The sequence below is a fragment of the Pseudonaja textilis genome, chromosome 2, assembly GCF_049901715.1.
Source record: "Pseudonaja textilis isolate UNSWEBS1 chromosome 2, rPseTex1.2, whole genome shotgun sequence".
Classification (NCBI taxonomy): Eukaryota; Metazoa; Chordata; class Lepidosauria; order Squamata; family Elapidae; genus Pseudonaja; species Pseudonaja textilis.
The window spans coordinates 99,173,309-99,190,381 of NC_141991.1; the positions used below are offsets into that span (position 1 = coordinate 99,173,309).

Sequence of the window (17,073 nt, forward strand, 5' to 3'; positions counted from 1 at the left end):
AAACTTGCCAAATCACAAAAAAATCTGACCTCTAAGTGTTTGCTTTGAGTTGCTCTGGAACAAAACAGCTTCAAGGTATGATTGAGAGACATCTAGGAAATAGTCCATTAACTATGGCCATACAGAGAATATGCAGTTATATTATAAATGGTCAGAATTTTATATATACATATTTCACGGATATCATGATGCAAAGGTGTTTTTGCTGCCCTGAGTCTCTTGTTTGAAATGGGAGGCTATACAAACTGAATAAATGAATCAATATTTTGAAGTGTGAGTATTTAAAATACATCTGCACCTAAAAAATTTTTTCAGAGAAATTCCCCATAGTGGAAAACAAGAATATTTTTTGTGCTAGTAACATTCTGTAATTTTTCAGAGATATAAATGTGCAAACCTTTGACTGTATTTATGTTCTTTCTATGAAAATAATATTGAGTTGAAGAATTAGGGAGAATGAGTAAAGCAGTAGCAAAATCTTTTTCAAAACCATAGTTCTTTTTTTTACATTCCTTTTTTTTCTTAATAAGAGTGCCCAGGGTAGTTTTTTATTGCTCTATCAGTCTCAGTTGTGTAAAGTGATGTGAGATTATTTTTCAATGAGATATTTATTATTTATTTGATAATAATTCTTCATTTCTTCTTGACTGCAATTCTATTCATATCCTGTTGTTTTTTTAATTACCAGATTTAATTAACTGCATCTAGTTTTCCTTTGCTCATTTGCATGCATGTTGATTAAAACTTTTGTGAGTTACTACTAAGAGTAGAAAGGATGCCTGTGATGTCTTTAGGATTGTTCTCATCGATTATGCGAGATTTAGCCAACATTACCCATGACGGTCCCAAATGGATTGTGTTGGATGGTGATATTGATCCAATGTGGATTGAATCTCTCAATACTGTCATGGATGACAATAAGGTAAAAGACAAGTTCAAAGGTAATGAATATTTTTAAATGTAGGATATAGAACAGCTGTGGATAATGTTTATGGCAGTTTTAGTTACAACAAATTAAACCAGATAATGTTTGACTGAGTTTTCGAAAATCTACCTTGAGTTTTCAGAATAATGTTTTCAAATAGTATTAAGTACCCCTTTCCTTTGGGCAATGCTTCTGAAAATCACACATGCTCTTTCTGTGAGTCTTGTAAAGAACAGATTGCAAGACTTCTGTCATTTACTACTAGAGCAATTGAAGTGTTGTCAATAGGATTTCTACAGGGAATGGGCAATGTGGGCAAGGTCTTCAATTCTCTAAGCAAGGCTGCCACTTTTTACTCTTTTCAACTCCCTCTGCAGATGCCTCTGGTTAATGATCTATGTTGGGCTGCCTTTGAGAATTAGTACAGAATGTTGTTGCTGTTAAAATGTTGTGAGCTGTTAGGGTTTGATCATCCATTTATTCTGCCAGATATGTTCACCACCAGGCCATTTTCTGAATTAATTGAAGTTGCTCTTCAATACCTTTTAAACCACAATACATTCGAGAAAAATTGTAGGAGAGCTCCATTGAAGCTCAGCTGTATTGGCTCCTTAACATGTTTCATTGCTTTCTTAAGCCTATGTGTTGAGAACATTTTCTAGGGTGGGACTTCCCTGCTGAAGGATCAGATTATCTTCCATGGCCAATTCAAGACCATATTCCTTTAAATAAACTGATTTCATAATTGCATCATTTAATTTAACACTGTTTTGCCTTGTTGTCTTGCTGGTTCTTTTAATTTATGATGCTTTAAAATAATTATGATTTTATAGTTTATAAGACATTTTAGTAAGCCCTCTTTGGATAAATAATGTGACGTATGGGCCATGGTGACACAGTGATTAAAATGCAGTCCTGCAGGCTACTTCTGCTGACTGCTGGCTGCCTGCAATTTGGCAGTTCGAATCTCACCAGGCTCAAGGTTGACTCAGCCTTCCATTCTTCCGAGGTGGGTAAAATGAGGATCCAAATTGTTGGGAGCAATATGCTGACTCCGTAAAACTGCTTAGAGAGGGCTGTAAAGCACTGTGAAGCAGTATATAAGTCTAAGTGCTATTGCTATACATTTTATACACTTTTTTTCCAAGTGGTTGCTGTGGGCCACATTTTGCTTTGAATTTCCAATCTGGATGCCTTCTTTTTCAGGTATTAACACTAGCAAGCAATGAACGGATCCCGCTCAACCCCACCATGAGGCTTCTGTTTGAGATCAGTCACCTGCGGACTGCCACTCCAGCCACTGTGTCCAGAGCAGGTAGTTGACAGAGGAAAGAAAGAAGGCAGCTTTATCCTTAGCATGGCAAAATATGGAAGTAATCAAGCTTGACTTTGGGAAATCTAGTGACCATCTGAGATGTTGAGAGATATAATTGCCATAATCTTACAGAGGGACTGGCTATGCTAAGCATCAATCACTGCCATGAGATAAATGTATCTATGCTGTTCAGACAAACAAACAAAACAAACACACATACGTATTAAACTCCATTGTTAGTCACCTGATAAAGGAAGGCTAGACTAAAGAATATATATTTGTTATTCTTTGCATTTAGAGAAATTTGAGCCCAGAGGAAATTAGAGGTTAAATTTGGATATAGAGGATTGTCTTAAAACCTTAAGAATGTGATGTTTAAGAACATGATGCCTTTTATCCAAGCTTATTACAGTTAACAACAACAATAGATAGGTCCATGTGATTACCAACTCTGATTTGTTTAGTTTTTGGTGTATGTACGTGTCAGGATATCTACAGGGAGGTGATGCATGTAGGAAAAAAAGTGGGGTGGATTGTGTGAGTGTAATGCTATCTTGATCTTTCTGACTCCTCCCAGCTGACTCCAGCCCTTGTTCTGGGCTCTTTTTGTTATCACAGATAATAATGAATGCTACAAGTTCTGCCTATCGAGTTTTGTCACAAATTGTAGCACTTATCTAAGTATCTGCACTCATACCAAGGGAGCCTTTGTATTAAAATGCATGCCTTTCAGATTTGCTTGGTTTAAAGCAAAACTGATCCCAAATGCATTTTACCTAGTATCCAACTGTAGATTCATACTTTAGTTTTAGAGCATAAATCCAGGTTCCCAAACAAGCCAATGCTAGTGCATAACCAGTCCCTCTGAAAGATTATGGCAATTATTGTACATTCTAATCCATCTGGTTTAAGCGAGTTAAGAGTTTGTCAATGTATTACATTATAGTCTCTCTGGCTTCTCATGTGGTAGTATCTGGATGATTTTGTCAAACAGGATCAAAACCAGTTAGTACTCGGATAGAAGTACTTACGAAATCTCAGGACTATATACAAGGTTGGAAAAAATATATCCTAGAAGTAGGCATTAACTACCCACTTCCATTTTTTTTGTTAGGGAAACAACATGGACACATCCATGAAATCACCAGGAGATAGGTTTAACTTTCAGGGGACTTTCTACAGTAACTTAGACGTGGAAATTCTAGGACTAACCCCACTATTTTACATCTCTAGGGATCCTTTATATCAACCCAGCTGATCTAGGCTGGAATCCTCCAGTAAGTAGCTGGATTGACAGAAGAGAAACTCAGTCAGAACGAGCTAACCTGACCATTTTGTTTGACAAGTATTTGCCAGTTTGTCTGGATACACTTCGAACCAGGTACGGTGCAACAGCATTAGGACAAAGTTGGCATAATTTGTTTACTGCATTGCATTTAATATGAGTTTTTATTAAGTGATGATAAGAAGCACATATTTGCAAATGTCTCCTAATATGTGGTTGGCCTTCATTAATTTTCTGCAGTTCATTTCTTGTTAGAATTCTGTGTTAACCTTATGGATTGGAGATTGTTCCATTCTTCTTATAAAAAAATGGAATAGGGTGATCAGAGCTGAGCTGAAAAGAGGGAGGGAGGGGAGAGAGAGAGAGAGAGAGAGAGAGAGAGACTAGATGGTAGACAAGAATTTTCTATATCTGTGCTCACCTTAAGACATGCAACACTTATTTACAGAGTCTATTCATGTAATAGCATAATACCATGGGAATCCCATACAGTAGTGCACCTATTGTTTGAAGACTTATTCATAGGGGAGTGAGTAATCCTCAGGAATTTACAACTTGAGCTAACTTCTGAAGATGGAGTGACAGGGCTGGTAAATTATATTTTCCTGCCTGAGATAAAAGCATAAAAATGCCTCTCTCAGTACTGTGATCGCAAATATGTGGGAGGATCTTCATGAGGATCTTCACACTTAAAGCTGTTTTGTGAATTTCTGGTTTTGATGGCTACTTAGGCAGTTACTTTCTTTTATCTGGCTCCAATCCTTTCAACAGAACTGATTACACATTGGTGAGTGATCTATAACTAAATTCTTAGTTTCTTTTAACAACTCTTTAGTGTCTCATAAAGTGATGAAGCTGGCTCTCTCTCAGTCATCCCAAAGAGCTCCACTCCTGATGATGGAGAGGGAAGAAAGTTGAATGAGTTACACCCTCTACTGCACTCCACAGACAGATGGTGTCATAGATACTTCCCCTGACTCTGTTGGATAAGACAAAGCTACATTAATCCCAAATGTATCACTACCTCCACAAGAAGAAATAATGAGCTTTGAATGAAAAGTGAACCTTTGTTTAACTCCTAAACAGATCAATTGTATATTTATGAGCCTGGAACCTGGCATATCAGGGATCCATGGGGAATTTAAAACTGTGAAAGCCCAACTTATTAAAGTTGACAAAGGTTTGGGAACTTTGGAGAAAATTATTGTCACATTTCATGAAACCAAATTTAGCATTTTAGATGTAAAGGAACAATTTCATTGCACATCTGCAAATCCTTTGATTTAAAGTTCATGGACATCTGATAAGAAATAACTTAAAAATAAGAACTCTACCTCTGGATGTGGAGGAAAAGATTCATTTATTCATTTAGTTGAAAGAACATTTTCAGCAAATCTTATTGCCAGCTGACATTAAACTTGAAATACTGGTTGCTTACAGATGAAAAACAAGAGACAAGATCCCTAATGGACCTCAGGGTCATTAGCCCCTATAATTGTTAAATTTCTGAAGTCCAGCACCAGAGACCATTCTACCACTTAATAGATAAACCACTGAATTGAAATATCATGAATATTAAATAATGATTCTCCATATCTTCCTTCATAAATGTCAAATTTAAGAAGAGGCTTTGCTTTGGCACGCAATTAGCAAAGAACAAGAATGTGAAATACTTTTTTTGTAGCCAGCAATCATCTGCCTTTGTCCTGAAGAGATCAAAAGATTTAAAAACCCATCTGTTGCTGGAGAATTTTTTAGAGGCTCTGCATTTGTCTGATAAGTAATAAGGTTGTCTTTTCTTCGTTTTCTTTCTTTCAAAACTTGTTACTACTCTATGAATATAGAAGCTTCCATTTCTATGTCTTTATTACCAATGCAGGAGGAACGTGTATCTCTCTCCCTCTCTCCCCGCTTGCCCCCGTGCTTGTAATATCTAAAGTCAAACGGAAGGTTTAAGATGGAAGCTTTTTTTCTTTTTAATTTTTAGTGATAGTCTAATTGGGCAGGGTATCTTCTTTATTTTGATACTTTTTTGTTTTATGTTTTTTTTATTTGATCCATATTCATTACTTAAAGGTTCTCCTTTTATGTATGTGGTACTTGTCAAGCTTAATACAGTATGTCTGTAATGTTGGGAAATTGACCTTGAGAAATATTTTATCTACATGGAGACATGGCACTTACAGTAATCATCTGAAATATAAATAGACTTAGATTTTAAAAAAACCAGACACATTTGTAAGAATCTGGAAAAATAGCAACAGATATAGTTATATTATAAGAAATCCTGGATGAGCAGCTCTTCTTGAGATCTGGGAGCTGGACTGGATAAACCTCTATTAGCAGGCATCTGATAAAAATTGTGGGATATCTATTAAGTTTAACAGTGATTCTAAAGTTGATGTGGAAGATGAGCATTTTGCAATGAGAGTATTTATTTTTTATTATAAAGATAGCCAGTGGTATTGTTTTTATGACCTACTAAGAACATTTCTGAAGCAGTTCACTGATTTGCTTCAAAAATATATTTTGCAAACCATTGTCATTAAGTCTTTCTGGTGAATTCAGTCTAAATCGGAATCCTCAGCTAGACAGAAAAACTAGAAGTACTATAAGCATACATTACAGAATTTATGACATGGAACTCTTTTTTTTTAAAAAAATCCAACAATAGAAAATATACTAAAACTGTTCTAGACTAAAAATTTTTTTTAAAATTCTCCTGCTTTAGAGTGTCAAGTTGGTGTGGGCTAATTCAGATATTTCCCACTGTGTTTAATTTTGATGTTTAAAAACTATGCACAACTCAATCCCAGATAATACCAGAGTACTTCCTTCATAAGAGATTCTTATTTGGTAGAATATATTAAGAATGACCTTGGGGTATTGTTGGGAAAAAAATACAGGTTCTACTAGTAAGTTAAGCTTTTGGGACACATTTAAGACATAGATCTACTGCTTCAACATAAAAAAAGTAGATATTGTAGTTAGAAAAAATAATCAAAAACCTTTTTTAAATGCTGAAAATGCCACAGATGAATTTTGTGCTCCACATATGGCTGCCCTTGAAAGAGTATCCGGAAGCTTATTTTGTTTGTGGGGTCCATTGGTGCACTCTAAGCTTGGTTGTTTTCTTGTAGTCATTTCATGACCAATAAGGTAACATCATCAGTGCTTGTATTTTATTTATTTATTTATCATATTTTTAATCTACCTTTATTACTGCCTTTATTAGTGTATATTACATTGATAATATACATCTAGTACACAATGTAGCAGCGTGGGCAGTTATGTGTAATCCTAGAGAAGCGCATGTTGCACCTCTGTTCCATGAGCTGCAATGGTTGCCAATTTACTTCTGGATCCAACTCAAGGTGCTGGTTTTAACCTTTAATGCCTTTCATGGAATGGTGCCAAGTTATCTGAGGAACTGCCTTTCCCTAGTTATATCAGCCTGCTCTACTAGATCTGGCAGAGAAGGTATGCTGCATATTTGATCAGCTACATTGGTGAACTCCAGGAGACACATTTTCCCTATTGTGGTCCCTGCCTTATGGAACCTTCTTGCCCCTGAGATCAGATTAGACCATCCCTTTTGATATTTCAGAAGTCCCTCAAGACCTGGTTATGTTGTTATGCCTGGGGCTCCCAGGGAACCAGAGACATGCTTAGATGGCGCCTTTGTTGAGGTGGCCATTTATATCCCCTTTTTTCCTAAGGGTTTGCATATTTCTTTTTTATCCTATTTATTTCTTAATGCAGATTTTTGTTTTGTTTTTTATATCTGTTCTTTTTATATTTGTTGTTTCTATCCAATTGTGCACTACCCAGAGCCACTTTTGGTGAGACAGATGGCTACACACATTTCACAAACAAAAAAAGCAAACAAATCAATATTTTACTAACTGCAGAGTTATTGGTCCAAGCTACTAGGCATATTTTTAAAATTTTGAATCAGAATCACATGAAAAGTAAAGTTGTGGAACAATCCAAATTTGAAGAAGTGTGGAAGACACTCTCCAGGAATGTCCAGGCCAAAGAATGATACCTAAATCCTTTGATTTATAATTATTATTTTAAAGACTTAGAAAGATCTCAATCTGAATGATTTTTCTATTACATTTGTTTGGCAAAATACAGGATTACAATATGTACCTCTTTTTTGGGTTCACATACTTGTAAGCATAACCAAAGCCTATTAAAAAATATGAAATAAAAGGATCAGTTTCATTATACTTTTCATTTGACCACTTCTGAATTCACTGCGTTTGTAGTAGGTCAGACCTTTGCAAGACTTCCATTTCAATTCTTTTAAGAGGATCAACTTTTTAAAATGACTCAAATGTATGATTACAGTTATTGGCTATGTGCTGATGGTATTTTATTCCACTCTGTAGCAGTGGATAAGAAAGTTATAAACAATGAACATTTTAAAAATGTTAAGAGTTGAAAAGAGGATTTATGTGATATCTGCTTGCATTGTTCAATGTCAGACATGCTAAATCCAATTAAACTTCACAAGTGTTTAATTATCCTATTATAGATTTAAGAAGATTATTCCCATTCCTGAACAGAACATGGTTCAGATGTTGTGTTATCTTCTTGAATGCCTCCTCACCAAGGAGAATACCCCTCCAGATTGCCCTAAAGATCTCTATGAACTTTATTTTGTCTTTGCTGCTGTTTGGGCCTTTGGTGGTGCTCTGTTCCAAGACCAGGTAAGATAAGTGATTCCATGAAAAATGACATTAATTAACATAGCTTCTTATAGAAGAGAATATTTGTAGCTCAGGGTTAGACTGCAGAGTCCTTGGATCTTTCTGAGCTAGGTGCTCTCTGAATGCTGATGGTGTTACCTAGTTTGGTAATGAAGTGTCTGCAAGAAAATCACCAAGCTCAGAGACCACTAAAGATCCCATAGATTCATATATTAAACTGGGCACTCAGTGAATTGATTCACAGATCATTTTAGGTGATGGTTGGCTACTATAAAACACAAACTCTCAGTTTACTTTTGGCATTTGGCTTAGTATGATGTATGAAGCTGTATCTCTTGATGAGAGCAGCTTTGCAAACCACTTAAACATATCCAGAGATTGTCCCAAAAGTCCAATTTCCTATTGAAAAAGCACTTTTAGGGCAACCATGACCTGGATGACTGAGTATCTTCATAGACATAGCCAGAGATTCTTATGAAGAAACACAAAGCATTAAAATATACCCATTGTAAGAATATTATTATAGAAGAAATATGCATAGTCATCTGGAGTCTAGTATTACTGAAACTCTCTTTGTGCCCTACACAGTCCTTCAAGAGGTTGTTTTTATTTTGTCCTAGCAAGGCATTCCAAGTCTTGACGACCATGTTCCTATCATGCACTTGGAACTGCTAAAAGCAATCTAACCAAAATATAACGGTGCTTTTGCCTTTGTTAAAGTCAATTAGAAGTGACTTTGAATGCCATGTATCATGGGTTTCACACAAGACATTCTTAAAATATATAGGTGAGATAGCTGGAATGAAGTGACTATATTTTTCCTGTATTAGTACAGATCATACACTTGATACTATGAACAATGAACTACTATCCATTATTAGTTTAATTCTACCTGGCTAATTTTTCAGGGACTTACAAGTACATGTTCTATTTGTACAGTCCTTATTTGATAGCTAAAAAGACAGAAAACTGAAAGCAGAATTCAAGTATTGATTCTCAACAGTAGCTGATGAATGCTAGGTTTGTTTTATAGTGAACAATGAGCCTGGTTTCAGATGCAGCATACTAGGGGGCTGTATATAGTCCTGGGAGGAGAATTTTCTGCAAACAAGTATTGTGGGAAAGTATCCCCATACAGAGAGGTCTATCATCTCTATACACTTCACAAAGAGGGAGTGGGGATTTTCATAAGCCCTCTCTCAATGACTGAATCATACGAGCAGATCCAATTTTTCAATTCTCACTTTGGAGATTTTATATAATGTTGGATTAGTTGAAAATATTATTTATTGTATATATTTCTTCTTTTCTTTGAGTTCCCTATTAGAAAACCTGAAGCAATTCTTGAGTAGTGCCCAGCTGATCATGGATGATCTCAAAATAACCTAAACAGAATTGGATTTGGTTGATACTTGGATAGGCCCAGGGCTGTAGGTTAAATTGACCAAATGTTGAGGAATATCCCAGAAAAACAAACCACTTCCATATAGCTGTCAAGAAAGTAATTCATAACAGGCATTACATAAAAAAGGTTCAGATATTTCCAAGACTATTCTCTACAACTAAATTTCCAACTCTTTCCTCTCATCTGCCTATTGGGGGAAAAAATGAACTAAGCCATTTGCTCATTGTTTTAATTGAGATCCTTTGCCATCAGGGCATTCTTTGAGGGAAGGGAGGCAAAAGGCTTGCTCTCTTCCCTTCTGTTTTAATCCATGTGGGGGCACTGAAACTCTCCTTCACTGATTTTCTTTCATGTAAGACAGCTCTTTTTTTTTCCATGATGCTTCTATAACAAGAAGAAAAAAAAAAAAGGGGGGGGGGAGGAAGAAAGTCCCTATTTTCTGTATCTAAATTAGCCTTATTATTCAATTATTTGTTTCATCTTGTTTTTCAGCTGTTATTTTGTCGTCAATTTATATTTCATATCATTATCATCTGGGACATTTTTTCAATTTTAGTACAAAACCTTGTCCTAATTGGTATGTCAGTTGCTCCAAAGTTTACTTGCTTGTTTCAAAGAATTTATTATAGGGAAGATGATTTTAAAAAAAATTGAAAGAGTTTTGGAGAAACTCTTAATGACTTAACTACCATTTTTATTCAATACCCAAGCTTTCGTAGCTCTCAATCCACTTGTTACGCTATATAAGAAGTCCTGACATACCCTTTTTTGGTGCATACTCAAAATTATAGCTGTGGGAAAGGAGAGAAAGTTGGGAGAAAGAGAGGGATAACTAGTGGAAAAAACCAGGGTTGTTTTAGAATGAGAAAAATGAAATTTCAGAGTCTCATTGATAGTGACCTTCTTTATGAAATAGTGTAATAAAAACACCCTTGTTTTAAGCATTGGAAAAACTAAAGAGATCATTATTGATTTCAGAAAAGGCAGGCACAGCCACACCCCTTTGTGTATTAATGATTCACCATAATGGAGATGGTTAGCAGCATCACATTTCTGGGTGTGCAGCTAACAAGTAGGCTGGTTTGGTCGTTCAATAATGAGACACTGATGAAGTGAGCACCAGTGAGTTGCATGAGAAAAGTGCATTTTCCTTCCCCTGTCCTTACCATTTCTATAGAGGGACAATGGAGAGCCTCCTGTCATATAGCATTCATTACAATCTGGTTTGGAAGCATTATTGCTTCAGACAGGGAGGCGGTTCAGAAAGTGGTGAGGATGGCTGAAAAGATTATTGGCAGTTCACTCCTTTCTATCCAGGACATAGCATATAAGTGTTGCTTGAGCAGGGTTTGCAGTATTGTCTGGGACACTACAGATTCTCCTTGTGGCCTGTTTTCCTTGTTACCTTCTGGGAGGAGTCTTTGTGGTATCCGAAGCAGAACATCCAGTTTCAGTCACAGTTTTGTTCCATACAGTATCAGTCTTCCACTTTCTGCTATGTATTCAAGATGGACAGTGATTAATATTTGTACGTATTTATATGTAAGGGTATATGTATATACATATGTATGTATATAGCATGTCTATATGTGTGTTATGTATTTGTACACTTTTGAGAATTTTATTTTTAATGTGTGCCAGTGTGCCCACAGTAAAAAATGACAATAAAGATCATCTTGTCAGATTTTTGATGGAAAATCTTCAGCTGGTCTAGTGCTCCTTAAAGGCCAAAAAGTTTATTAAAATGTTCCAGAACTGACTTAGTCTTTTTCTTCATATAGTTTTTTCCTAGTTCCCCAATAGGTGTATTAATCTATTTGTTAAAGGCACTCTGTGAATTTCTAAGCCATTTGAGAAATAAGAGGTAGTGTGGTTTCTTGCTATGGAAGTGAGCCTGTATACAGCCTTTGGACTGATGTTCTCCTTTCTTTTTAGATAGCAACAAGATGCTGCAATCTTATACTTTATATCTAAAGAAACGTCAATTTCCTGTTCTGTGTAGACTTAAAGAACTGCTTTTGTTTAATCTAATACTCAGAAGAAACCAGGATTGGAAATTATATTTTCATTCTGATTTCACTAAGGTCTGATACAAGGAAGAAATGTGATTAGCTTAAAAATGAACGTAAACAGCTTACAGCACATTTCTGCACTTCTGCAAAAAGAGAGAAAGAGACATTTGAGGGTTCATTCATATGTCTGGTTAGATGTGGTGTTAAAGTACAGTTAAAAATAATTTCTGAAGGGCATTGCCCACTATATTGCCTCAGTCCTCCCCCCCACGTTTTACAAATACACTTTCTTTTTTCTTCCACTTTCTACTTTTACCCAAGGGACAGGAAGAACACCAAAACAGTGGTATTCCCCCCACCCCCCAGTTGCTGGTAGATGTGTCGGATAGAAAGTAAGGGAATAAGGGATAAGGGAACATGAACAGAAGGCAGTCCCTGTAAAAATTCTCCCAGTGGAGGCCCTTTCTCAGAGACCTGCCTATGGCAAAGAAGGATAAGTTCATCTTCCCTGATACTGAGAAAATGCAGGGTAAAGATACAGGGAGTCAATCAGTCAGGGATTGTGCTAACCACTGCCTGACAGGACATCTGGTCAGCATCACTGACAAAACTGAAGCTTGGATTACAGTTTCTTCCTTTTCAACCAGAATAGAAGACAAATGGCTCTTTTCTGGTAGAATGAAGGTGCCAGACTTAGCCTATTCTTCTAATACCTTTCCCCCATATAAATCTTCTTTCTATTGTAATTACACAAACAAACAGAAATAATAATCATTGTTCAGGCTGGATTTCCATTCTTGGGAACATTCAAAGTTCTTTGATTTATGTGAAATCATAATGTCTGAACTAAGTTTGTCAGGAGCCTTTTCAGAAGAGATAGTCATTTGCTTTTGGAAAACTTACAGTGGAAATCCTAGTCCTTATCCTCTCACATGTAAATATGACGTATAACATCTATTTTGTATCTTAAACAAGTTACCTTCTTTGTTCTGGAAAAGGTTTACATTTTGAGAGTCCAGAGAAAGGAAACAATAAATTAGCCCTTAACACTGTGCCCTTTTTAATTGATTGATTGTTTGATTATGCCATCCAGATGTTTTCGACTTCTGGTGACCACATAGATAGAAGATACCCTAACTTAGGATCCATATGGACTAGTGGTTGTGGATTTTGCAGATATTCGGTTGCTTAGTTTTGACATGCTTGCTTTGTCAATTTTATTTTCTCTGTTATTTTGCTAAAAATTGCTCTGACATCCCTATATGATTCTGCTCAGCTCTCTATTGTAACTAGTATCAAACTATTAATTTGATAATGTTATGTTCATGGGTTTTATTCAAAGATTCACTATTCTTTGGGAAAGGGGAGATTCTGTGCCTTACACAGAGGAACTCAGCAGACATAATGTTCTCTAGTTCACTCCCTGAGTGAAATGTCAAAGTAAGCAGTGCAGTAAATGTGAAAACACTGAGAGATAAACCCCGTCTTACTTAATTTACTGAATAAATAATTAGAGTGGAATGGCGGGGGGGGGAGTAATCAGCATGAGAAAGTTTTTCTACTCTCAGACTGCAAAAATGTTGGTATATAGAAAGATCTAAGAATCCCTCAATATGTTTTTCCATTGGTCATCTGGAACAAGTCTTGGGCTAGTAACTTATCTAGTAACTTAGGTCATTTATTTATTTTCAGTATTTTTTGGTATTGTTTCAATTTCTTCCCTGAGGATAACAGTATGATCTTGACCCTTTTATAATCAATAAATCAAAAACATACATTTTTAAAACTCCCTTGCCTTTCTCATTATCCAGCAAGAGTGCATCTGACTTTCCTAAAACCAGCTTGTACATTAATGATTGATATGTTCTGGAGAAGGGCAGACTGGCTCCATCTACTATGTAATGGTATCTGGTGATGACTTGTGAGACAAGGGGGACAGCCGCAACCAAGCCGATGGGCAAATAAGAGGCAGAATTAGCCTACCGATGGAATGTGGCCACGACAAACATCTCAGAGGGGACCCTCTCTATGTTTTTTTTTTTGGACTGTGAAGACAGCAGGACAGAAATGTACTTTCAGATTTTCAAGATCCTGTTACTGTAACTTTACAATATAGTAATGATAGTACTTCTGGGTATGCTTTTTGTCTGCACTACCATGCAAGGCTGTCAACCATGACCTTTTGATTGTTTCTACTACCTATTTATTGTGCTATCCTGCTCCTCACCACTCCCAAATGAATTGGTTATTCTTTATTCTGTTCTACCCAATTCTTCCCAAACCATGTGTAATGAAGCTGACGTATGAAAAGTATTATTCAAACAAGTTGATTAGGTCAGGGCCAAAAAGATGGGAAGAAGAATTCAGAAGAGTTTTGCTTGTATTTTCCTGGATCAAAAAATGAGATGAGTAATCTCATAAGTATTATTTAAAATATATAAGATTAGCATGCAGAGCAAAGAGCGAAATAAACTAAATGTTTAGGTAATAACTTCATGATTAAACCAAGTAAGTCTTAGCAGAAAGGGGAAACATACCATTTTTTGTACACAACTCCTCCCCCCCCCACTCACTACATACATTCATATTTGTTAACAGCTTGCTGGGTAAAAGAATTTTATGCATCACTTAGTGCAAAAAGGATTGTGATTAGGTTATTATTGCTTATGGTAATTACAGTTCTCAATATTCCACATTAATTTTACAGTACGCACAAGTTTCATATTTCCTTTTGTTTCTTTTTCTGATTAAGGAATAAGCTGTATAAAGTTTTTAAAAGTTCATCTACTATTCAACCAAAAAAATATAGTAAAAGTTATGTCTTCATTTATTTCACATATAATATGAAAGCTTCTGAATAGGCAAAACGCTTGATACATATCTTACAGGTTTTTGAATGAGCATCCAATGAAGCAATGAAATTGATTGGTCAGTAGTAAGAGCTACTTAATATAATTTTCTATTTTATGATGAAATAACCAAGTAAATGCATGGTACAACATAGGAGAACAAATCCATCCTGACTAGATTCAGCAGTCCATCTGCATTCAAAAGACAAAAGCCACTCTTTTGAAGACAGCAAAATCCACATTTTGGACAGAGAGGACCACTGGTTTGAAAGAGGGATCAAAGGGGTCATTTATGTCAAAATTGAACAGAGTGGGAGAGATACAACATCATCTACCTCCAGTCTACTATACAGTCCTTTCAACAGTTCCAAGAAGGTTTCACACCCATTTGCACCACTCAGGTGACCCTGAGGACACAGATAAACCTCCAGGTGGCATCAACAACTCTCTAAAAATAATGCAAATGACCAGCTGTCTGCAAGGAGTATAAATCCTTCCATTCCCCACCAACCAGTCAGAGCTGAAGAAGCTTCTTGGATGAGAAGCGAAACATCTTCAAAGAAAAAACAGAAAGTCCAATTGGCTCTTGAAAAAGCACCCTTGGGATAGCCAATGCTTCATATCTGTGTGGTCACCTATCTCAGAGGTGGTATTCAGCAGGTTCTGACCAGTTCTGGAGAACCGTTAGCGGAAATTTTGAGTAGTTTGGAGAACCGGCAAATACCACCTCTGACTGGAGATTCTACAGTATCCTTCCCTTGCCACGCCCACCAAGCCACGCCCACAGAACTGGTAGTAAAAAAAAAATTGAATCCCACCACTGATGCAGTCCTTAGTACTATTGGGCAGATCCACTGCTGTCCTTCCAGATGTTGTTACAAACAGTAGCTTTTACAGGGATAGAAAAGGAAATTACAAAATACGGGATTAATTGTTTGAACTGCCTTCATTGCAATCTTAATATAGGTTTTGAGTAAGAATTTATTTTATTTTATTTTTATGTTGTGCTCGGATCCCTTGCACTTTTGTCCTGAAAGAAGTCCTAGTTTGGATTATGACCCTTGAACTTTTCAAAAGTGGAGAATGACCCTGCTTTAGGACTCAGCATGAAGCCTCTCTCAATCTCTCCCGATGAAATTTGCTGTATGCACTAAAGTCCTTGAGAGTCTTAATCTTTGCTGCAATACTACATACAAGCATTTTGCAAGTTGCATTTGTAATTTAGACCCGACAAAATGTATCCCTACAATGTTGTTCTGGACAGTGAACTCCCTGTCCCTTTCTCAGCTTCTCTGTAAATGTCAGAGTGAAGAGTCCGAAGTGCCATAGTCTGAATAAGAACAAGCAAAGATCTGGTGAAAAATGATCCAATATAAAATCTGTTTATTGCTTGCTATAGAAATTGCCCTTAGCGCTGACCTTTTGCAGCTGAAATGTCAGAATAAACAATATGAATGCTTTCCCACTGTTGCAGGCCGGTAGGTGGGCAGCAAGGTCCTTCTCTGAAAAGGGGTGGAAAGAAGAGCATTACAGTCAGCAAGTTCTCACCCCTCCCCCCCCATTACACAAGCAACCAAAATTTATCACTGCTCTGGTAATGTGGGTTGCTTGATTTCCTACTATTCAACATTACTGCTAAAGATAATCAGTTTTCCCAGTCCTTTTATTTTATTTTTTTCATACCAGAATTATGTTGTTGTTGTTGTTGTTGTTGTTGTTGTTGTTACTCTATTGATCTGGTTCCACCCCCCCTTTAGGTGATCCATGTTGTGAGAAAGGAAAGGATGTATTGTTGTGTTGTTCATTTCCTTCTTTTTTGTTTTTAATAATTAACGGACCTTAAAATGGTAGCAGAAAATGAGATAGATAGAGATAGGAGCCAAGGAAAAGCAGCAGTCCTATTAAAAAAAGGTTAAAACTTAGAAGTTGGTTAAGGAGATTGAGATACTTGATTTTTACAGCGCAGTTCCCTTTTCAAATATACTGCAGCCACAAAAAAGCAGGAATTATGCTATTTTAAGTTAGAGAAGCCACCACATTGTAGAAGTCTTGATGGCTGGGTTTAGTAAGACTTCCTCCTTCTCGGCTCAATCTCTCCCTCTCTCTCTCTCTCTCTCTCTCTCTCTCTCTCTCTCACACACACACACACACACACACACACACATACACACACACACACACACACATTTTCAAAGCCTCAATGAAATGAACCTGTGGCTTCATCTGACTGGCTGTATTGGAAAAGTGTCTAAAGCCAACTAAGAAAAATAATCCCGAAAGAATCCAGTGAGAGTTTGAAGTTGACTTGGCAGGAACTTTTGGTTCACAGTGATATTCACCAGGCACATTTCAATAAGATCTTCACTCTAGATGGATTCCTTACATCATTTCTTGTGAATACATTATTAACTCTCATGTTAACTCTTCTCAGTAATAAAACACTAAACTGAACACATAGACAAAGTGCATATTGTATATGTAAAGGGGCTACGGTAGAGTAACAACAAAAGGACTCCATACAAACTCACATCGTCTCCAACACAAGTCTTTCCTAGAGCAAGCTT

The 17,073-nt window shown here is 36.5% G+C and overlaps 1 protein-coding gene across 1 annotated transcript in view; it reads left to right on the forward strand.

Annotated features, from left to right (window-relative positions):
* Positions 1-17,073, forward strand: part of DNAH9 (dynein axonemal heavy chain 9) — a 221,432-nt gene that overhangs the window by 51,263 nt on the left and 153,096 nt on the right. The window contains exons 33-36 of the mRNA XM_026696149.2: positions 795-922; positions 2,132-2,240; positions 3,474-3,621; positions 8,069-8,243. Coding sequence (XP_026551934.2) covers positions 795-922; positions 2,132-2,240; positions 3,474-3,621; positions 8,069-8,243 — 560 coding nt within the window. The remainder of the gene's footprint in view (positions 1-794; positions 923-2,131; positions 2,241-3,473; positions 3,622-8,068; positions 8,244-17,073) is intronic.